Here is a 23,593-nt window from a genome sequence, read left to right on the forward strand (position 1 = left end):
TTTATATAGTACGTACATTTATAACGTATTTATAATATAAAATAAATACTATTTATATCTTGTTTGCATCTTTTACTAATTGTTTAAGGGTGTATTACCATCGACTTGTGGAAGCTACCCCTACTTCTCGTTATCTCTTTCTCTCGCACTCTGCAACTCCAAAAACTGAACTTCCCTCGCTCAAATTCAAATCGAAAGCATTCTGTGATTCATTCAGCTTTTGCATTTTCTGAGTGGCGGCTGCATGCAAGCGGAATCAAAAACTACAACCGTCACTACTTTTTTTTTGACCAACGTGTCCCAATCGCATGGCATAGTGATTAATAGTTTATAGTTTGTAACTGATTGCGACACTTTTCTGCTGCACATGTCTCAAGTAAGTCCTGAGTATTGTATTATACCCGGTTTTCGATTGTATCGTGTGTGCGTGCCCTTGTTTTCGTCTCGACTCAAAACGTGCGTCGCATTCGGCACGTGGTTTCCGCCCCCCTAAACCACCCCGCGATCCCCACTTTCATTATTTTTGTACGTACTGCCCACTTGCAACGCCATTTGCGTCAGTTTTTAGGGATAAAACACGGAGAAGAGTACGTCAGCATTTGGCATTAGTTCATTTATATTTAGACAACGGCACGCAAAAACAATTTAACAAATCGCTGTGGATTTTCAGCGACGTTCTTTTGTTCAGCATCCCCAGGTACAGTTGCACAAACAACAAGATACATATAGCATCTCAGGGGCAGGAAAAAAAGCAAAGACGAGCCCCCGTGGAATGAAAAGAAAAAACTGTACTCGGGGTCTGGGACCTTGGCAGTCTAGAAAACAAAAAACATTCCTGGTGATATCATTGAAATAGTTGTTTGCAGACCAACAATGGTTCCAGAACCAATTGAAATCCGTATAAAGTTTAGATACACAGAGAAAAACTATGGCTATTTTTAAATACATTTCATTAAATATTATATTATTATTGAAAAGGGGAAAATAACAGTTGACGAAAAAAAGACTTGTTTACTATACACAAGACAACAATATTGGCATTGAAATTTATATGAGACCTTGAAAATCTATAAACAAGTATCATTAAAAATACAGTTCATATATATATTTAATTTCTGGTGTACCAGTTGAATGTTTTGTAAAAATTAATTTACATTTTTGTTAATTTTCCCCTTTGAGAAGTATTTTATAAATTTTAAAATATGCCATACCACGAACTAAGATAAGGTGACCTAGAAATGTAACTTGTAATTTTATAATTTGAGTACTGAGGTTTATTTTTATTTTGTTTTGAAAAGTCAAATAGTTAGATTTTATATTTTTAACAGTTTTATGAAAATTACTAATATAATTGATATTTTTTTAAATAATCCTTGCAATTTTTGACCTCTGTATCAGTCAATAGGCATTTTTAAGGTCCAAAACTGCAATATGACGTATTTAAATTTCAATGGAAATTTGCCTTCCGAAAACAGCTGATTCATAGAAAAGAGAGCAAAAGCGCAGTTGGGGCATCCCGAAAGCTTTTTGGTGGCATCTGCGCATCATCCTTGGCGCTCTTTGGCCTCTCTCTCCTTCTCTTTCCATCCAAGTGTGTGTGTGCACCCGGTGCGTATGTGTGATGGACGCATACGCCATGTTGTACGGCGCTCAGTTCCATTCGCTCGCTCAATTTCGCCAGATGCGGCGCTCTGCGGCTGCTAATCTCAATCTCCAATTGTCGCTAAAAAAAAAACAGTGCACTTTTCAGTTAGCCTGGGCAAAAAACAGCTGTGAGTGCGACTTGTTGTTAAAAGGCAGCTAAAAAAAGAAAAAAATCAGTACTCCTTTTCAGTCGCCGCTTACCTGTCGCAGCAGCAATTTGATCTCGGGATTTGCGTAGTGAATAATGCCCGATAAGAAATGCAGCGAAAACGAGCAGAATGGTGCGTAGATTATATCCTAGAACTTGAACTCACTTTCCTTCCTTTCCACTGTCCCTGAGTGTGTGTGTGTGTGATTTTCATGGCCAACTTGGAAAACCCGTGGAACAGCTGTTTGGCCCGTCCCAAAAGCTTTTCTTTTGGCGCGCGCCTGTTGGCATGCCAGCATATTTTCTATGTTCTAACAAAAATTATAGATTGCACTGGGGTGATAATTTGACTTTTATCTATCTAATGAAATAGTGGAAAAGTGTCAGGAAGTATTTATAACACAGAGGTCTATATGATTGATTGGAAAAAGATAAACTACCCTTTTTTATTCGTGTTTCAAAATATATAATTTTTAACATAGCAAAAATATGCTGAGACCCTAACTTTAAAACTGTTTTTCTTCTCTATAAAATTGAAAAAATATTTAATATTTACCTTTTTTTATTAAACAAAACATGTTTAATTTTACATTCTTATTAGTTTTTTTTTAATAATAGATTCCGTAAAACCTTAAGTAACCTACTAATATTAAAAATATTAACATATAAACTCTTCTATTTTATTCGTATTTTATAATATATAATATCTAATATTGCAAAAATATGCCAAGATCCTAACATTAAAATGGTTTTTCTGCGTCACAAAAAAAAAAAAAAATATTTAATATTTACCTTCTTTTATTTAGCAAAAAATGTATAATTTCACATTATTTGTTAGTTTTCTTTTCAACAGCAACCTGTTTTTAATAAGTAAGTTGCTTAAGGTTTCTGCGACCTTTTTTTAAAAAAAAATTTATTTTCCTATTTTAAGTGAACAAAATATTATTTTACTTTAAATTCAAAATAAAAATTTTCGTACTCAAAATTTAAATAAATACTAAAATAAAAAGCCAAAGTCGTATTTTTTTAAACTTTATAAATGAATAGCTCATTTAAATTCTGAAAACGTATACCGCTCTAGAAGACCGAAATCGACATCGATAGCTTTTCGGTTCCCTGGAGAAATACCACTTAGAAAATCACATGGTCTACCGATTGAGATTGGGGTGGCTTTCCGCCAAAGAGAGAGAGAGCGGGCGAAAGAGCGCGATGCGCAGCGGGGCGCTCTCTTAGAGAGCGAACGTGCGCTCACGCGAGCACACACCGATAAGGCGGCGACGTCGCTGCCCGCGTTTTGGCGAAAAAAATTTATAATAAAAACTTCTACTCGTAGATTGTGTGATGCCAGTCGTTCGCTCTGCTAATCCGATACGCGCTAGAAGTTTGATCCGAGACAATTTGGAGAAACAGGCTGGTTGTCTAAATTTAATCCACTCCAGAATGCCGAACATCAAAGTGTTTTCGGGCACCTCGCATCCGGATTTGGCCCAGCGGATCGTCGATCGCCTGGGAATCGATCTCGGCAAGGTGGTCACGAAGAAGTTTAGCAATTTGGAGACCTGGTGAGTAGAGAGTCCTGTCATCCTGTCATCCTGCCATCCTGCGAGAGAATCGTATAGAATCGCCCTGGACCAAACGACCAACAAGTGTTAATCAAAGTGTTTTTTATAAAGTGTGCTAATTAAGTTTTCGAAAACCGTGTTTCTTTCAAACACATGTGCTCAGTGGGTCCTTGACATTCGCTGAAGGTTGCCTGCCCTTTAGTGCCGCAATCAATCTAAGAAATCAATGACCATTTCGATTAGCTTAAACTGGAGGATTTTTCCCCAATCTTGTGGGCCACCTTTGGCTTGATTTCTTTTTATTTTTATTGATTTAACAAGTGGACTGTACACCGTCTTTGTCGCTATGGCCGTGCGTGTGTGTGTGTGTGTAGTGCTGGTGTGCTGGTATGAGTGAGAGTAACACACACGCACACATCCACACAAAGCTCGGCCAATGTCGCGTGCAATTTTCACCAAAACTAAATTTAATTTAAAAAAAATTATAAAAGTTCTAAAGTGAGGACTGCAAATTATTTTCATTTTATATTTTTAATTAAATTAGCAGCTGTGTGTATGTTTGTATGTCTAGACTTGCGGCTTGCACGCTTTTTGCTTCCTTCTCTCTTTCTCGCTGTCTCGCTCGCTCGCACTCACACACGCGCAAGAGCTGCCAGTCAGCTGCTGATGCAACAACAACAACAAATAATAAATAAAGGCGCCCATGGTTTTCCCCACCCATTCCATCCAGCTATTCGTTATCAACTCTTCTTAGTTTTTTGTTTTTAATAAAATTAAACAAAAGCCACATTGGCAAACAATTAGTGGCAGTGTAAAGGTGAAAAAACGAGGCAAACGGAAGAAACCGAAACGAAAATAGAGGTTATAATACGCGCTAAGCTTTTTGACATGATACGCGCTCTGTCGGTGTGCGTGTGTTTTTGTTATGCTCGCACACACACCAAGGTACAAGGCAGCGGAAGGAACAAAAAGAGAGGTCTGAACGAAGCGCAGATACCCTATCGTAATTACTGGGGCCCTTTTTTAAACTTTTAAAAATAAAAGCTATGTACATATATACATTTTTAGAAGTTTTACATTAAATACAGTATGCTTAAGTAAAAAACTAAAATTCGAGAAAAATATTATGGGATGATACCAGGCTTATAAATAATTACTCATAATACAATCTAATCGGTTTTACACAAAATTGTAAATTTTCAAATGTGACTTACCCTATTGCAGGGTATTAAATGCCTGCGAGTAGAGAACCACAACACGACGCTGTCACGTTTTTCATTTGCTGGCTGGGGCTGAGAGTGGGAGAACGCTCTCTTTAGGTGAGAATGAAGGGAGAGCGCCACATCAAGAGTCGGCAGACGTTGCGACGTCGACGCCGGACGTCGACTGCGGCAGTGACGCCCCCGCATATTGTGCATTAGGGCTCTCTTTGGAGCCCCATCTCTCTCTCCCTCTCTCTCTCGCTCTCTGGCTCTCACCAAACGTCAGACCCCCACGTGTGCATAGTGGTTGTTGCTCCACTTTTGTTGTTGTTTCAATATTTCTGTTTGCACTTGTCGGCTTTGTTTTTGTTGGCGTCTTTCTCTCTCTCTCTGGCTTTTTCTGGTATTCTCTCGAACAGCAGCCAGAAAATCTTATTGACAGTTAAATGCGCTCTTTTTGCTCCAATTTACACTAGTTGTTGTTGTTATTGTTGTTGGGGCTGGTGTAACGGTTCAACCTTTGCTTTTATTTTCTTCTTACTTTGTGTAGATTGCTTTTATTGATAGTAGCGAAACGATTCTGTTGTTGTTGTTGTTGTTGTTGGGGCGTCTGGGCTAGAGATCAAGCTTAGTCAAGATTATACTCAATTGAAGGGCGCCCAGATGATATCACCAAAAATTATACGAATGAGTACTGATTTTGTGCGCAATTTGGTGATAATGGAAGATAAGAGCATGACAATGAAGAACAATAATATATAATAATAGAAACTAGAAAAATCGTGCTATTCACGTTTTTAGGTCACAAGTGATTCAATTGGGTAATTTATTTAAAATACCAGTGATTAGAATTTCTTGAAACTCAACGTGGTGAATAAGATTTTCGGATCTGCTGGGACTTACTTAAGTTCAATTTAAATTTTTAGTAATTTTTCAAAAATAAATGTTTTTTATACAATTATTTAATTGTAGTTTGTCAAGGTTGCTCTAATAATATTTGGAACTATTGTATGTTATTTTATATTGCACCCATTAACCAATTAAGTACTTAATGCGAATGCCATAAAAAGCATAAAGTACCTACCGATTTTGATGACTGCCACCTTATAGAACCCACAAATGACCTTTGCCAAAGGCCACGTCCAATTCCAGTGGCAATTCATAATTTTTTTTCAATAGCCCCAAAGTGAGCCCTAATTTCCAATTGCGAAGGCTTTGCCACACGCAATTCTAAACGGTTTTTCGCCACCCCCTCGACAACAAACAACCCACAACCCACTGAAAAAGTCAATTACTAAGCGTTTTTTTTTTTGTACGACTCTAAAGTTTGATCGATAAGGAATTTGCGTGTTTGTCTTGTGGGGTCGTTGGGTATCAACGAGCTTTTGAAAGGGGCCCGAGTTAAAAGTGATAAGGAACGTAATATGGTATATGTACATACCATAAATCAACAGAAACCAAGCGAAAGCGATCTAGATTCCGCCTAGACAGAGATAAGCTTAGTGGGAGACAATTGGCAACAGTTTTTATTTTTATAGTAGGGTTTATATATACCAATCTTTAATAAACGTGTTTTATACAAACGGTATTGTGAAACATTTCATTGGAACCTTTTCAGGATAGGAAATCGGAATTATGAGCTACTTCTGAACACTAAGTGATTTTACTTTTGGCCTTTACTAGGACTTAAAGTTATATGATATGAGTTATATTTAATCTAGCTTACTTCTAAGAATTCCATATGATAACAGAAGTATAAAAGAGGAAAAAAATGTTCTGAACAAACAACAAAATACGAAAAAGTGTGAAACTGGTGATTTCAATTAGAGAAGTTGAACTGTTTTTCGGTTTATTTTTCCTTTTTATTTTTCGGTTTACATTATCACATAAGCAGACAGAACTGCAAACGAGGAAAGAGATAAAAATACGTAAAAAACAAAGGAAAACAAAATGAATTTTTGCAAAAATGTTCTAAATGACTATGTATTTGATTTGGTTGAATAAAACAGCTGCTGAACTGTTGCTAGCTGTTTGGCAATGCGGCGGTTTTTTGGCCAAATGCCAACCGTCGCAAGCCTCCCGTACGCCCAGCCCACCTTTCCAACGGGTTTCCCTTTGGTTTTCCGAAGATTTCCCGGCATTCTAACAATGTCATGGTGGCGAACGGTGAAAGTGTTTTCATTTGCAGCCCCGGCAATCTGTTCAGAAATTCATGATTTAATGCCAGAATGCATCCGGCCAAGGTTGATGAAATCCCTACTGCATTCAGTTGGTCATCTAGAGTCCGAGATAAGAAATAAATAAAAAACCTCCAAATACCCCGCCAAAAAAAACAAGTCAATAGAATTTTTTGCTAATTTTTTATTATTGATAAGCGTCTGCAGAAATAGGTTATACTATACTACGAAAACGTGTCACGCAATTGACAGCAAGCGTGCTTTACTTCCACGAATTTCTATCTGACAAAGATAACCCCTAGATATTGGACAAATTAATTACTGACCACATTGGCGCAGGTCGCTCAATCGATAGTCGGTTGAGGGCCGATGCTAGAAACACCATGTAATTGAATTAACCTTCAATGGAAAAACAAAAGCCAAAATAACCATGAGAACACAAAAAACAAGGCGTAGTACAAAGTGAGAATTAGTTGAACCAGTGTTTTTATTGAGTGAAATTGGTTGGTTTAGGGGAGTCAACTTTTGAGCAGGGAAAAGTTTTGGGATATTTTATTGGTTGTATTTTAGGGGATTTCTTTAAGATATAATATTACTTAGAAGGCATTTATTTCCAAAATTAAAAGGATTTTTTAATATTTATAAATCCCATTTGGAAACAAGTTTTCTTAAGATGTAATATACTTTATGTACATAGGTTCTGGATTATTTATTTCCGCCTTTGTAATGCTGATTAAACCACTCATTTCCCATCAAGGGTATCGAAAACCTATAGTTCCTAACTGAGTTCGGAACCCAAACCGAAACCAAAACAAAACAAAATGTAAACAAAATAATAAACGAAGCCGCGTCGGCGTCAGTTCTCAGTGCACATATTGCGCATACGCCATGTGTGTGTTCGAGAGAATTATTTTTTTTTCCGATTAGATTGCAGTTTCTTTTGGGCTTCGACAAAGGTCAAAATTGTGGGCGTAGCAAGTGGGGGCGAAACTAGTTTAGAATATCAATATTTAAAGGGAGGGTGACGAGCAGGATACTTTCAGCGAATTTGAGAAGTGTTGCTACAAAAAAAAGTGTTGACATTCGAGCTTGAGACAAACAATGGAAATTTCCTTACACTTAGGGAGTGAAATTAATACTGACACATTGTTTACAAACAAGAAATTTATATTTTTTGATAACCTATTTAAAGATTTATTAGGTTTATAAATATTTTAGGTATTTAAGCTCAATGCCGGAATTTTTATATTCGGTTGGGGTCTTCTTGTATCATTATATTTAGATGATACTATCATTTTATCATGTCTTAGGTTTTAGAGCACAGAGACTAAACCCTTTTAACCGAATAGGTTCCCTTTTAAGATCTAATATCTTAAGTTCCAGCACAGAGACTAACCCTTTGTAACCGAATGAGTTCTCTTATAGGATCTTATATTATTACATCCGAATGATATTATTATTTTATAAATATTTTTGGTATTTGAATACAGAAAGTAAACCTTAATAATCGAAAGATCTCTTATAGGATCTTATATCATTATATATAATTTCATTTGATTTCTGATGGATTGCAATGGTACTTCATTCAATAGTTTTTTAATCTGATGATTCAAAAAACTATACAATATTTGGTCAAACCCTGCTGATATTTTTCCACAGTGCACACCCCTCCATCCTGCCTTTCAACTGACCCCCGCTCTCTGTTTTTTGCAGTGTGGAAATTGGGGAATCGGTGCGCGGCGAGGATGTGTACATCGTGCAGTCGGGATCCGGCGAGATCAACGACAACTTGATGGAGCTGCTGATCATGATCAATGCTTGCAAAATCGCCTCAGCCTCTCGTGTTACAGCTGTGATTCCTTGCTTTCCATATGCCCGCCAAGACAAAAAAGACAAGGTAGGTTTGCCTCAACACGATCCGGCCGCCGAAAATCACACGGTATTATATTCGGGATCCTTTTTTCGGGATCCTAGCGTGCAAAGAAAAAAGCAATGTAAACAATTAATTTTAGATAATCCGATTATTACTCCAACTCAAAGCCCACACACTGTTTTTATTGGGGAAAAGTGGATTCGAAAAAGCGTAAACTTTTCCCCCCCGAAATGTTTTTTCCCAACGTTTAGCTCGATTGTTAAATGCTATATAACCGATTAATTTATCCTATATATACTTCTCTATTTTCTGTGTGTGTCTGTGTGTTTCTAATGCATTTTGTTAATCAAGTTAGATTTGATTTAATTTTTCAAACAAAAACAGTTTGAAAGAAGCTAAGCTGAAGAAAAATTGAAAAAAAAACGCACGCAATTGGAAAATGTGGAAAATTTTTATAAATAATTTTGTGATATACATTTTTCTATATTTTGCTTTGTGATTAAATACGTTTATAATTATTATTTATTCCCATGTGCCATGCTCGCTATCTCTTTCTCGCCCTCCTACAACTATCTCCCTCTAACCGCGCGTGTGTGTGTGCCTTGGTGTTATTCTCTCTCTTTCTCCGTTTCTCTATCGATCTCTGTCTCTCCTCTTTCTCCGTGAAGTTGGCAGGCGGTGAGGAAAGTGCGGAAAGCAAGAAACTAGCCAAGAAAAACTACGATTGGAAATTTAGGGTATTTACCTTCTACCTTTTTTCAACTACAACTAAACTCTCACCTAATTCACACTTTATGTTCTTCTATATATCTAATGGGAAATTCTTTATTAATTTTCTTTCGATCAAAAAAATAAAATCACTAAAACAAACTGGAAGGGAATATCAAAATGGCAAACTCATCCTCGGAAACTCATACCACACAAAGGAATTTTTTGGCGTCTGGCTTAACAAGTTTCTCGTATCTCTAGAGAAAAGTTGCTTTTTGTCTATCTTGCATGTCCCCCTCCCTATAAACCCAGATACCCATTCCCTACTCATAAACTAATAATAAGAAAATCGGTAAAAATGCAATGATTACTAATTGGTGATAAATTTAAAAAATAAAAATTTTCCACATATTTTTGTTGCCTGTGTTTGTTTTGTTTCGGCGGCTCTTCATTGCAAAAAAAAAACAAAAATATAAAATTTACATTAATCTTTTATAATAGACCCCTAATAAATATTATTGTTTGTGTTGTTTCGACTGCTGTTTGTTTGTGTTGACTGTTGTCGTCTTGCACTTTTTTTCTAGTCTTATCGGGACCCGACAACAGCCTCCTTTCGGGGGCTTAAAAATTGTTTTTCAATCCACTTGATTAAGTTTTTCCGTTGCTAGATAATCCTCATGTGACGTCAGACGATCGGATCGGCAATGGGGGGTACATACGTACTCATAGACAATGAACCCTGGGGGTCAAGCGTGCAAAATGCACAAATATTTGTACATTTCTGTAATCTGTAAATGGGTTTCTTGACCTTCAAGATAATCAGCTGAAATGCAAGGAGAATATATAGTATTATTATTGGCACTGCAACCTGATTTGAATTGAGCTCCCCCCTCCACCTTGACTAACACCCTTCTTTTGAAACACGGATTACGACTTTGTTAACTTTTACTTATGTGATATACACTGTGACTCCCCCCACCCACATTAATTTTAATTTTAAACTCTCAATTATTCTGAACTTTTTGTTTTCTTCTTTTTCTTTTTATACTCTTTGTCTCTCTATTGCAACAAATTACCCAAAAAAATATATATATAAAAACAAACAAAATTCCAATTCTGTTGAGCTTAGGAGTTTTCAGCCAAACAATATACTGTGAGTAGTTCGGTTAGTTCCTGTATCCCAGGCATTATTATTTTTAATGCTGCTGCGGGACTAAAAAAAAAAAGAATCTGCTTTAGATTATTTTTGTCTTAAGCCTTTTGCTTTGTTGCGTTCTTTAATGTTTTCTTTTGAGTTGATGAAACCAGGCGATGATCGTATCCCTATTTGTATCCGACCAATGTTTTGCATGCCTTGTTCTCCGTTCAGTTTGAAATTCAAATAAACCAACAGAAACCAATCCCAATCAAATGAGAAAAATGGAAAAACAATGAAAAAAAGTCAAAAAGTCTTTGCACTTGTTTGCGTATTAACCGAACTATCTGTACATGTTTATCTCTAACTGGCGTTGCACTTTATCACCTGGGTATACATCTATATCATTCTCGCCCTCTCGCGATCTCAATACATTAACTCTGGGGTGCTGCACCAAATCACATTTGTCCTTTGTGTTGTCGCAACTGAATCTCTCTTCTTTTTTCTGTCTATGAATTATGTATCTCCATATGCAATCTATTGGAACGTTAACCTCTTTGTTGATTTCTGTCTATACATATGTGTGTCCATGTTCGATTTTGATTTCCATGGTTTACTCCTCATAAAATGCCTAGCTTTAAGAACTGAATTCATAACCTAACTACTAGTTGCGCTAATGGAAATCTTTACTTGCCTCTCTTTCTACGCTGGCCAATGCACAGAGTCGCGCGCCCATCTCGGCCAAATTGGTGGCCAACATGCTGTCCGTGGCTGGAGCGGATCACATCATAACCATGGATCTGCACGCCTCACAGATTCAGGTAAGTCTGCCCTAGATTTAGGTATTTCATATTTAAGAGCGAAAAACCATATCGATTTTTTGAAGTAGGTTTTAGATAGGCATTTTTTATAGTTAAATGGGTATGTGTGAGTTTTTATTAATCCGAAATGATCCAAATTTTTACGATATCTTCAATAAAATGTTCCTAAAAACTAGAAAGACATCATCTTTAACCAACTACTTAGAAAAAAGTGCATAGGTGCCTTCTACAAAATTTCTTAGGCCACAAAAAAACCATATCACATATGAAAACAAATACTTTTCATAGTTATCTCTGATATCATTACATTGGCAAAGCCTTCAGTGCGTTTTTCCTATCGCACTTCGATTTTATTTATCAGCCAACTAATTACGATAAAGAAAATGTGATTTTTCTTCTGAACAACATAACAATTTCGCGTTCTTTAATGGGGTAAAGCCAAAGTGTTTTAGAAAATCAAACTAAAATACAAAATATATAGGGTACAGACATTTCCGATAACATGCAGGTTTTGTTTTGTTGGTGTGAAAAGTTATTTTTGATTAGAAGGATCGAACGGGTCATCAAGCTTGAGTTTCGGTATTACGCATTGGCCGGGATTCTCCAGGAACACACTATCTTCACATCGCTAGGTTAGTTGGAGTACTCGAAGTAGGGCTCTGAGGCGTTGTTAATGGGGGTATGGGAATTTATACTGATCCTAGTATCGTCATCGTTATCGCTGAGCGTCGGTCGCATGGAAAGAATGCTCACCGATAGTTTTGCCAGTTGATCCATTAACTCTGATATACGCTCCTCCTTTACGGCGATAATACTCTGCAGATAGTCGGTTTTTTGGAGGATTGAGGTTATGTAGTTGGACTTCTCGGCACTCTTTTTAACAACTTTTGCATAGTGGTCGTACTCCACTAGTTTCTTGGCCACCTTCTTGAGCTGTCCATTAACCAGGACATCCACGTTCATGGTCAGAACTTTGGGTTTAATATCACCCGAGGAAGAGCGTTCGATTATTTGAGTGAGGGAGCGATTGAGAGTGCGTTTAAGGGAATCCTTATTGGCCACCCTGCCAACTACCTCGCTTTTGTGAGAAGGCGTTGGCGAAACACTACGCATGGGACTTGGCCTGGGGCTACCACACTTGGTAACTGCAATCAGTTCCTGGAACAACGATTCTATGGCTCCTGGTGCGGCCGAAGCAAGTTGTTCCAGGCCAGAACGAGGCATATGAATGCCCAACTTCTTCAGAACCTTGTTGCTGAAGGTCTCCCAACTCTGGAGCTTCAGTGCCACACTACACTTGGGCGTATAGTTGTGCAAATCCACCAGACGCGGATGGCATTGCTTGATAATCTTAGCCACTGGCAAAACATCGGAGAAAAAACGCCGAGTTCGCATATCCAACACGATGCGCTGCTCCTTTAGCCATTGTTTCAGTTCGTCCTGCTGTTCCTCCGCGCGATTAGGGGATTGTGTTTGGGATTGTGACATTTTGTAGAAATATATAACTTTTAGTTTTGGGATTTGATCTGCTCTTTAAAATTAATTTTAGGTAGATTCGATTTCGTATATGTTCAAAACTGTAATGTTCGATATACGGTTTCATTATGCATGACAAATATTTGACATCTGGCAACGACTACTTGATGTCTAACTAATTTGAAAACTTTCAATTTGCAGGGTTTCTTTGATATACCAGTTGATAATCTCTATGCCGAGCCAGCGGTACTGAAGTGGATCAAGGAGAACATTCCCGAGTGGAAGAACTCGATCATTGTGTCGCCCGATGCTGGCGGTGCCAAGCGGTAAGTTATAATCTCTCTTTGATATCATATAAAATCTTAATTTAATTGTAATTCTTACAGTGTAACCTCGATTGCCGATCGCCTGAATGTGGAGTTCGCCCTGATACACAAGGAGCGCAAGAAGGCCAACGAGGTGGCCTCCATGGTTCTGGTGGGAGATGTCAAGGACAAGATTGCCATCCTGGTCGACGATATGGCCGACACATGCGGCACGATTGTGCATGCTGCGGATCGTTTGGTGGAAGCTGGGGCCACCAAGGTGGGTTTGGGCTATTTCTTATTTAATTTCCTTATTTAATGATACATTTATTGATCAGGTTTATGCCATTCTGACGCATGGCATTTTCTCGGGTCCGGCGATTTCGCGGATTAACAACGCCTGTTTCGAGGCGGTGGTGGTGACCAATACCATACCACAGGATGGACACATGCGTGATTGTCCCAAAATCCAGGTGGGTCTTAAGTTTTTAGATGACATAGAACTGTCATTTTTGTTATTATATATTAGAATTTAAAGATTTTTATTTTTTTAGTGTAAGGTGGTGCATCTTTTAAGTAAAGTAATAGACAAATATTATAACCTGTAGAAGACTTTATACTTTTCAAAACAATCTAATAGTTTCCAGCTAGTTTTTGTTATTGCTTATTAGAATTTAGAGAATTTTAATGTTTTAGTGTGAGTTCTGTTAAGCTTTAAGTAAATAATGGACAAATTCTGGGATTATGATAACCGGAAGAGGTCTTTATATTTTTCAAAATGATCTAATGGTTCCTCTATTTCTTTCCCCAGTGCATTGATGTCTCGATGATGTTCGCCGAGGCCGTCAGACGGACACACAACGGCGAGAGTGTCTCGTATCTCTTCTCAAATGTTCCATATTAAGGCGACAGGATGGCAGTTGAACCAGCAAACGTTTAGAACAGCAACCAGAACACCGTTAGCAAGCTACCGCAGAACCCAACTTTAACAGCAATTTGTAATGCAACCAACAACCAACAACCACAAACACAACAATTTGAAAAAAACAACATAATTTGCCATCATCATCGTTATATATTTTTTATTGATTAACTATTGTAATTAAAGCAAATGCAAACTCAGTAGATGGGAAATCGTCATTATGTAATTATACTAAATAGGAAACTAAAGATATACACTAAACAACACACACACAAAAAACAAAAACAAAAGTACACAATGCAATGCCTTTCCTTTGTATAGTAGGATCTTTGTTTAAACTTAACTAAACTTTTGCCGTTTTCTGATTTTACAAGTTAACACGAACGATAATTCCCAGTTGATTGGTGTAAACATTGGCCTGCTCTTAGAGAGAAATTTAGATTTATAGATTAACACCGTAGACGATATACACGTAAACCCAAAACCCACGCATATACACACCTAAAAAAAAAAACACCCAAACATACACTCACAAAAACAAAAATATTGTAATTTTACACTGTGCAACAACTTTTTGATGATTCTTTATTGTAAGTTCATGAAGAAAAAAAAACGCAAAATACTTGCAAGTTCAAAATAAAATCTAGTAAAATTAAGTAAAACAAAAAAAACAATTGAAAAGAACATAGCGAATAGGCGTTAAAAATAATAAACAACAAACACAACAACAAAAAACTAAAGAAAAAATACAAACAAATATTACAGAAAACTAATGCTAATATGTGTTTTTATTTTAACTCTTAGTGGAGTTTTTTTTATATTTTAGGTGTACCTACAGTGGATTATATGGAAACAAGAGCTCATCTAATATTTATTATGCAAATATTAACTCTTCCTGTGAACTTTGCGAATAAGATTAATCTAGAACAGTTATTTTTCCTGATTTTGCTCTTAATGGGATCTAAAGTGTTCCTAAAATTTTTCTTAGATCTGCCTTTCGACTCTAAACAAAAACTTGTATTAAATTGTTAAGTTTTTGGAATCCTTTTAAAAAATATGCTTAAATTGTATTCCTTACAAAATAAAGCAGGTTTTTATAGTGCTTTTATATTATTATTATCATCATATCATAAGAAAGTGATCCCCAACTCAATTAAACTCATGGTTAGTTAAACGCTTTGTTGATTTATTATTTACATATATTGATTGAATATTGAAGTGACAGGCCTGGGGAATTAGTATGTGATCTCAAAACTCATCGAATTCTTCAGAACCGCCCTCGTCGGCATTGTCCAGACCGACATCCTCGAAGTCCCGCTCCAGGACGGCGATGTTCTCACGCGCCTCCGTGAACTCGCCCTCCTCCATGCCCTCACCCACATACCAATGGACGAAGGCCCGCTTCTTGAACATCAGATCGAACTTGTAGGACAGATTTGAGAAGGCCACCGAAATGGCGGTGGTATTGGACAGCATGCAGCAGGCCCTCGAAGTCTTGGCCAAATCCCCATCCGGCACAAAGGCGGGCCGCTCATAGTTGATGCCAATCTTAAAGCCAGTGGGGCACCAGTCCACGAATTGGATGTGCCGCTTGGACTTGATGGCCGAGACAGCTGCATTCACATCCTTGGGCACCACATCACCCCTGTAGAGCATACAACAGGCCATGAATTTACCCGCACGAGGATCACACTTGACCATCATGTTGGAGGACTCGAAACAGGCATTGGTCAAGGTGGTAATGGCGTGCTGCTCATGGGCCGACCGCTCGGCGGACATCAGTGGAGCATAGGCCACCAGGGGGAAGTGGATTCTGGGGAAGGGCACCAGGTTTGTCTGGAACTCGTTGAGATCCACATTCATCGAGCCACTGAAACGCAACGAGGCCGTTGTGGAACTCACTATTTGGGCAATTAAACGATTCAGATTCATATAGGCTGGCCTGTCCACACCCAAGCTATTGTTACATATATCGTAGATGGCCTCGTTGTCGACCATGAACACACAGTCCGAGTGGTCCATTGTGGAGTGGGTGGTCAACAGGGCATTGTATGGCTCCACCACGGCAGTGGACACCTTGGGCGAGGGATAGACGGCAAAGTCCAGCTTGCACTTCTTGCTATAATCGGTGGATAGTCGCTCAACCAACAGAGAGGTGAATCCCGAGCCAGTTCCTCCGCCCAGCGAGTGGAAGATGAGGAATCCCTGCAAACTATCGCACTGCTCGGCGATCTTCTGCAGCCGTGAGGTCACCCTATCGATCACCTCCTTGCCAATGGAGTAACGACCTCGGGCATAGTTGTTCGCCGCATCCTCCTTGCCGGAAATCAGTTGCTCCGGATGGTAGAGCTCTCTCATGCAGCCATTCCTCACATCATCGATGACCGTTGGTTCCAGATCGACGAAGATCGAGCGGGGAACTTGTTTCCCGTTTCCGGTCTCCGTGAAAAAGGTGCGTGCATCATTGGCGGAGGTGTCGTGACCCACACTGGCACTGCTCCCGCTGGCCGTTAGCTCCTCCTTGGTCTTCAGACTCCCGTCCAGATTGATCCCGTGCTCCAGGAGATAGAGTTCCCAGCAGGCATTGCCGATCTGGATGCCGCACTGGCCAATCTGGATGGAGACCACTTCGCGCTGTCAGGGAACATAGGAAAAAGGTTTAAGTGGAAAATTCGCCATTGTTTTAGGTTAGGTTAGGTTGCATTTTCATTATACAAAAAGTATTTTCCCCACTAAAAAACATATAGTTTTACTAAATATTAAATTAAATTTGTTTGCTAATATTTTAAAATAAACGATATTATTTTAGATCCCTAAAACATTTAAACCTATATTTTTGACCATAAGACTAAAGAAACAGCAAAAGGCTTCTTGAGACACCAATAAACTACCATCCATACCAAGTTTCTTTTTTAAGAATTTGAATCTTAAGATTCTTTTTTTTGTATAACCAAGGCGAATCTTGACAAATCTTAAATAATATTTTAAAATACGGTGGTTTTAACTTTTTCCTTTTCTCCCTATTCTCTTTTGTTCATTTTCACTATCCACTTTCCATACTTCTTAAAACTTAACCAACAGAAGCGTATTCTTCCAATCTCACCATTTTATTTGTGTGCTTTCTTGCTGATCTAAAATTGGGGTATACAAATTAAAATCTTTCACGGGACCTTTATTTTAAATATTTTTTGGTCTCGCCACGCGAAAAGTGCAGCTTTAGGTTGGAAGGTTGGGGAGTCACTGGAAAAGCGCCGTTACAGGGCGCGAAAGAGAAATGTCAAACTGGATGACAGGGTTGTAGTCCAGCCCAGTAGGGTTTATTCCATTGGTTTTCCAGGCCTTTTTGGCGGCTTATCGATACAAATTCAAATATTTATTACTTAAAATATTAGTCTGTTTAATACTTTAACTTAATCAGAATCAAGAAAATCACCTATGTTATACAGTTTTAAATTATCAAATGTAATCAGTCAAAAGTGGAAAAACCATTTCGGAATAAAATCGTATATACTTGGTTGAATCCAGGCACAAAAAAATATAGTTCTTAAATATGTTTTACTTATTAAGTTTTATTTTACACCTCAAAATATTAATGTCAAATTGGGGCACAACATTGCGGAACACAAACTTTCGTTTCAAGTATTTGTCAGAAAAATTTTAGTTCTATGAGGGTGTTCTAAATCTCCTAAATTTGTGACAATTTTATGAAAAATTCTACAAATCGGTGCAGTGTCTTATCTATTGTATGGCATCTTAATTATGATTTTAAGTGTGTTTGTAGAGAATGGTATCTCCTTCTTCAGACAACCAAATTCGTGCCTTCCAACTTCTGTAGACAAAATATCTTAATATAAACGTAAAGTGGGACAAAACTAAATTCATTGAACCGGCAACAAATGCGAATAAATATCAATCTAGGCACTCTAGTCCTTGCGAAAGCCCGGGGGCAGCGTCACATCGAAAACGATGGGGGCATTGTTGGGTAGGTAATTGATGTCACAGGTGGAGGCGTTCACAAAGATGATCCTGCCATCGCTGGTGATGCCATAGCCTTCGTGAACATGTCCGAAAACATGATATTTCGGGCGCACCCGTTGCTGAACTGTGCTAAGCAGCTCCACACATCCTGCTCTCACGCCGGAACAGCATAGATCTCCATGACCCACGGGTGGCGTGTGGGTGACCAGAATATCGATGCCTTCGGGGACTTGATTCCATTTCTCCAAGCAGGCTGTACCCCGCGGGACATTAAAGGCCCAGCGGCAAAACTCCGGCTGCCAAGGTGAACCATAAATGCGAATGCCCCAAATCTCCAGTAGCTCATCCTCCAGATAGCGACAGTTGGTCAGTACATCCCGGACATTCTGCGTCTGCACGGCGCTCTCCAAATTCTCCTTGGCATTGCCCAAAGTGGGCAAATCATCCAGGATGGACATGCCAGTGTGTTTGCTGCTCGAAGCATGGCCTTTGGCCTGATTTTTCTGGAAAGGATGAGTGAACGTTCGGTCGAAGCTCAGCTCATGATTGCCGGCAATCACGATCTTGTGGCGATGGGGCAGTGCCCCAATCCAAGTGTTGAACTCCTCCACCTCCTCCAGCTGGCCGCACTTGGTGAAGTCCCCCGCATGGATGAATATATCACCATCCGGTATGTCGAACTTGATGTAGGGGGTCAGGGAGTGGGTATCTGACATGCAGACCACTCGGGCCTTGTTGGGAGCCACCGTGGTGGTGGGTGGCTTCATGGTCACCTTGATCACCCGCTGCGTCTTGCTGATCTCCCTCCAAGCGGCCGTGGGATCCTGGCTTAGTGGATGTACTGGCACCTCCATTTTTAAATAACTGAAATTGTACACAGTGAGTTGTATTTCTCAAAATGCTATATATATTCATGGGGCTTACATTTATTATATTTATTATTATCTTTACTTCTTAAATATTTCGAAAAGGTACTTTGTCAGCTTCAAAAAACTCTTGAAAAAGTCGTTCCATGAAAGGAAACCAACCAAAAAGACTACAACAAAAATGTTTTACTTAATATAGGATTAAAATGTTAAGCTTCTTTATGTTTTTATAGTTTTAAACCTATTTTTGGATTAAGATGTGGACGAGAAGTCGGCCCATAAGCGGGTAATTTAGTTTTTATAAGATAGTAATAGCTTTAAAACGTGGCTATAATCGTTATCTCTTTACTGTACTTATAGATATATTCAAATACCGAACTTTAATGGTCGGTCTCTGGTTAAAAATGATAAGATATTAACGATTTAAGATTTCAATTTGGAAATGACAAAATAAACGTGGTCGTAAACCCCATATTACTAGAACCCTGAAGAAGTTGCAATTCTGGTAGTCAAACAATAGATACTCTGGTAGCCCCAGACTTGAAGTGAGGTCGATTCCACTCAAAGAAGTTAATAAATTAAAATATATACTACACATTCCGTTTACTCACTGTTTTTGTTTTATATTATCAGAAATTCTCCTAGCTTATTTGCCCCTCGTCGGTTTTTGATTGTTTTGCCATTGTGTTAGGCCTTTAACCACTCAGTGCAATCGCCGGCGACATTGTTGTCCACTGATTAGAACGCATTTATTTATGTTAAGTCAAGTATTTGCAGATAAAAGCGATACTAATTTGATAATACCAATCAAAACACGCGAAATTGCTGTCAAGGCGTGACGTCATTACCGGGGAACAGCTGATCGGCGATAACAAAACGTAACGAAACGTAACGTAAGAAAACCCATCGATAGGCAGCGATAACAGGTAGCCCTGGTCAAAACAAAAATCAGCTGCTTGATATTTCTCTGCTTCTTCACTACGTGTAAATTTTTTCGTTCAACATTTGCAACAAGAAAACCGTCTAAAAATTGCATAAATCAAATAGGAAAGTGTTTTTATAGTGTGCAAGTGTGATAGAACATACGCAAAGTGTTTTCTGTGTGTTTAAGGAACCGCAAAGTGGTTACCTGGTGAAATTCTACGCTTGGATAGCGAAAAAATGGCCGCAGCTGCAACTTTCGCAGACGCGTCGTGTTTTTAGCCATTAATAATAAATCAGGGATTTGTACTTGCAAATAATGGATCAATTGGAGCTGCAGGAGGATTTGTTTGCCTTGGAGGCAGGTGCAGCAGGTGAGTTTTGACCTCCTTTTTTTTTACTTAGCAGCTGCATAGTGGGCTATTTTTGGGTCTTAAAAAGCCTTCGGGTTTTTTTTGTGTGTGTTTCTGTTTTTTACTGGGCGCAGTTCTTGCCATTAACTGCACTTTTGTTTTTTAAATGCTTTTATTGCTAATTGTTTACGCCCACTTATTGTTTGTTTGTGTGCGTTTGCGTGCGTGTGTTATCTCACTGCATTTCACTCACTCCCATTACTCTTTTGTTCTCCCCTCCCTCCCCCACCCAATCACACCTTCAAATCATTTGCATCTGTTTATCCGTTATCCGTTTGTTTGTTTTCTTTGTCTTCCTCATTTGCCAAGTGATGATTCACTTTGATTGCCGGTCATTCTCTCCCTCCCTCTCTCTCTCTCACGCACACTTGCGCACCTAATCAAATCGAGTAATTTATGGTTTTGATTCACTGTACCCTCTACAGTGGAGCCAATTCCCATTGAAACGGATACGATTTGTTTACTTTGGAGAACTCCTAAACTTAAGAGCCCAAAGTGTTTATAACTTCACAAAGAACCGCCGGTCTGTTTGGTTATCTTTAAAAATATTTACCTCTGCTCCCGATTAAGATGAAAGTAAGATTTTCTATCAACAACAAAGTTTGGTTTGAAACTTTTGCCTGAAATCAGCTGTGTACAATGCTCGCTAAGGGACTTTGTCGCTAAGGAGACATTATTATAAATGGGAAGCACTTTTTATAGTAGTGAGGAATTAGGAAGTCTGGGGAATTAAAGTTACTTTAGTTACTTAAAAATGAATTTTAATAATAATTGGTTCCCTTATTTTAGGGAAAGTTTTTATGACCAGCTTAACTTAACTTAAAAACTCAAATAAAGATAGAATATTTTTGTAATAAAAATGTTTTCTGGTATTTCAGTTTGTATTTTTTTTAATGATTGAAATTCAATCGATGCTCTGGATTTTTAAGTTTAAAATTATAACCATCTTTAAAAAGAAAACAGTCTTGTACGTTTATATCTGTATATTTAACTAAATATTTTAAACTGAAAAATATCTAAATAATTTTTTGAACGAAATAAAATTGTATAAAATACTAAACCCTTAAAGCTAACTGAAGGCATAAATAATGTACTGCTGGACAAATGCACCATTACCCACAGTTGACATAATGCAGCTCACATCTCTCCCTTTGTCTTCTTTAATTTATTGACTCATCTTTTCTCTTTTTTCTGGCGCACAGCAGTTTTTCATTATATTTCGAGATTGATTTACCGCCACGTTAAGCCGGGACACGAACCAATGGGCCCTATCTCAGCGACCCCCAAAACACACACCCCCAAAAACAACCCACCCACTCATTTGTACGCTTTTCATTCACAATCCCAACAAAAAAGGCGGGAAAAAGAGTGCCAAATAAACCTTGATAATGACATTCAGCTCGGAAAGAGGAAGAAAAACAAAACAAATGTCTGGGCGTCAATGGGTGGATTGGATTTTTGCTGTGTTTTGGGTTTTCTATGTTTTTTTTTGTTTGTTTTCGGGGCTGGCTTGCCAGCACCACCACCACCTGGCAGTTATCCAACGGATTTTGTAGCGCAGTGTGGCAAAATTAGAAAATTCCGCCAGCCATCCAAAGTCAAATGTCGAGTCGTCGTTACCATCACCTGTGCGAAATTGCATAAGTTCGGGCTCCAAACGCTCGTACATCAGCCCATTTTCATTTTCATTCTCATTCCCATTCACCGTTCTCATTTGTTTGCCCGCCGTCGAGCCACAAAGTACCAGGGGGATCCAAAAAAAAAGAAAATACTATAAATCCGCCGTTGAGAATAGTCCTATAGCCCCACTTAAACCCCGAAAATCAAGTGCGTTCCCAAGTGTTTTTTAGCGGGTGTAAAGTGCGTTCCGGTCGCGTGTTTACCTTCTCGAATCGCGTGACTGTCCATCATTTAGTTGTACCAGTACCAACTCCTAGTTATGTGGTGGGCGTGATGTAATTTGCAATAAAAGCAGTTAACTAATTCGCCAAACCAATATTTAACCGATGGAAAGTGCTTGTGCTAGCCAAGTGCTAATTTTTCGTACATGCATTTCAACTGTATGGCAAACAATCTGGACGCGTACATAATCAATTTAACTGTTTGTCGTTACAAAATGCCCCTCGGCTTTGTTTTCCATTTGTTTGTTTATATATTTATTGTGTTGGTGAGACCAATTCGCGTACAGTTTGTTTAGAAATCAGCCAAGGCAGTTGGCAATTTCTGTAATTGAAAACACTTAGGTACGGTCAGGAAAGTGAATTAAACACAGTCGAACTTCGGTGGTACGAACCTTTTTCAAGTCGATTTTTATAGGGTAAATATATGAAATACTTTTCTGGTTTGTTAAAAATGTTGAGTACAACAATGTTTTAATTAATATTAAAATATTTTTGGAAAAATCTATGGAATATACATCTTTTGTGATATTTTAAGACCCATAAACTACAAATACAGTGAATAAAATACATGAATATTGTTAGAAAATCCCTTAAAGCCTTTTCGTGTTTTATTCAAATTAAAACTAAAATATTCCCATAAAAATGAATACGCACTTTGTATTCTAAGAAACATAAATAAGAATTGATAAGATCTATTAATACATATGAGATGATTAATGCATATTAAGATTTCTTAAAAAGTGCTATATTTTTTTTAAGTGATAATAAAACCCCTTAAAACTTTTTTGCGTTCGATCCAAAATCATATTTATAATATTGTTGTAATTATGATATCTTAATTTGTATTTAAGAGCACACAAATACATAATATTTATAATGATTAATTCATCTGTTTAGTGTTCCTATGAAGTGACAAAATATTAGTACTGCATTACTACTAAGTGATAATAATTTACATATGTTTCGTATCCCACAGTAAAGGTAATAACTTTTGTTATTTTCGATTGATAGTTCGATTTAAAGAAGTTCGACTGTGAATTTGAATTCCTTTATTTAATCCCTCCTAGCCAATGGAAAGCACTATCCTTGAAATGGATTTCCGCGGTTTCGGAGTGCACGGAATCCGGGTTAAGGACGTCCTTTTGACTGTTGCAGTTGTAGCTAAGCTCTAGTCTTGGCTGCTCTGCGGGATTTCCACGGCGAGGGCGGAAAGTTTTCCACTTAGCACTTCTCTGCGGGAAGGCACTGCCATGGTTCCCCCGCAAATTGAAGCTAATGCGACAGATATACATATAAAGTATATCCACTAGCCGTGCTAATCAGTTAGAATCAGCTAGAAACCAAGGAGAGAACGCAAATAAGTAAACAAACAGATGGTCTTAATCATCTCTCATTTCGTATCGTTTCGTACAACGCGGCGTATGAGTGTTGTTTTGAAAACAACTCAGCTGATTTTCAATTCGCCGCAGTAGGAAAACAGCTGTTCCGTTCGCTCCGCTGTCTCCCTCTCTCTTTCTCTCTCTTTGGCAATTGTTAATCAT

General features: G+C 38.2%; 5 protein-coding genes across 14 annotated transcripts in view; 2 read left to right on the plus strand and 3 right to left on the minus strand.

Annotated features, from left to right (window-relative positions):
• Positions 1 to 224: 224 nt before the first annotated feature.
• Positions 225 to 14,746, plus strand: Prps (phosphoribosyl pyrophosphate synthetase). 5 transcript variants are annotated; one of them, XM_065865124.2, is made up of 9 exons: positions 225 to 376; positions 3,126 to 3,354; positions 8,447 to 8,630; positions 9,275 to 9,343; positions 11,172 to 11,270; positions 12,948 to 13,072; positions 13,133 to 13,331; positions 13,390 to 13,524; positions 13,863 to 14,746. In XM_065865124.2, exons 2-9 carry the CDS (start codon positions 3,134 to 3,136, stop codon positions 13,953 to 13,955), a joined length of 1,125 nt encoding a protein of 374 aa, XP_065721196.2. In that variant the 5' UTR covers positions 225 to 376; positions 3,126 to 3,133; the 3' UTR covers positions 13,956 to 14,746. The 5 variants fall into 5 exon arrangements, with proteins under 5 accessions (XP_065721196.2, XP_016934221.3, XP_036672044.1 ...); XM_017078732.4 differs by lacking the exon at positions 225 to 376 and adding an exon at positions 1,851 to 1,925; XM_036816149.3 differs by lacking the exons at positions 225 to 376; positions 9,275 to 9,343 and adding exons at positions 1,851 to 1,925; positions 10,444 to 10,467.
• On the minus strand, positions 11,663 to 12,878 carry LOC108013096 (uncharacterized). Its single transcript, XM_017078739.4, has one exon. It carries the CDS (start codon positions 12,756 to 12,758, stop codon positions 11,904 to 11,906), a length of 855 nt encoding a protein of 284 aa, XP_016934228.3. The 5' UTR covers positions 12,759 to 12,878; the 3' UTR covers positions 11,663 to 11,903.
• Positions 14,747 to 15,142: 396 nt separating the features above from the next.
• On the minus strand, positions 15,143 to 17,236 carry alphaTub67C (alpha-Tubulin at 67C). The gene is made up of 2 exons (XM_017077755.4): positions 17,077 to 17,236; positions 15,143 to 16,607 (listed from the first exon to the last, which is right to left on the minus strand). The coding sequence occupies exons 1-2, from the start codon at positions 17,077 to 17,079 to the stop codon at positions 15,222 to 15,224; spliced, it is 1,389 nt and encodes a 462-aa protein (XP_016933244.1). The 5' UTR covers positions 17,080 to 17,236; the 3' UTR covers positions 15,143 to 15,221.
• A 426-nt stretch (positions 17,237 to 17,662) lies between these two features.
• LOC108012542 (metallophosphoesterase domain-containing protein 1) lies at positions 17,663 to 19,673 on the minus strand. Its single transcript, XM_017077957.4, has 2 exons — positions 19,429 to 19,673; positions 17,663 to 18,815 (listed from the first exon to the last, which is right to left on the minus strand). The coding sequence occupies exon 2, from the start codon at positions 18,803 to 18,805 to the stop codon at positions 17,897 to 17,899; it is 909 nt and encodes a 302-aa protein (XP_016933446.1). The 5' UTR covers positions 18,806 to 18,815; positions 19,429 to 19,673; the 3' UTR covers positions 17,663 to 17,896.
• Positions 19,674 to 19,794: 121 nt separating this feature from the next.
• Positions 19,795 to 23,593, plus strand: part of fry (Protein furry) — a 51,907-nt gene continuing 48,108 nt past the window's right edge. For 4 of the 6 annotated variants that reach the window (XM_017078330.4, XM_017078327.4, XM_017078336.4 and 1 more), the window contains exon 1: positions 19,795 to 20,112. In XM_017078330.4, coding sequence (XP_016933819.3) covers positions 20,058 to 20,112 — 55 coding nt within the window. In that variant the 5' untranslated portion in view covers positions 19,795 to 20,057. The remainder of the gene's footprint in view (positions 20,113 to 23,593) is intronic. The other 2 variants (XM_017078333.4, XM_017078337.4) reach the window with 1 other exon arrangement.

This window comes from Drosophila suzukii, chromosome 3, assembly GCF_043229965.1.
Source record: "Drosophila suzukii chromosome 3, CBGP_Dsuzu_IsoJpt1.0, whole genome shotgun sequence".
NCBI lineage: Eukaryota > Metazoa > Arthropoda > Insecta > Diptera > Drosophilidae > Drosophila > Drosophila suzukii.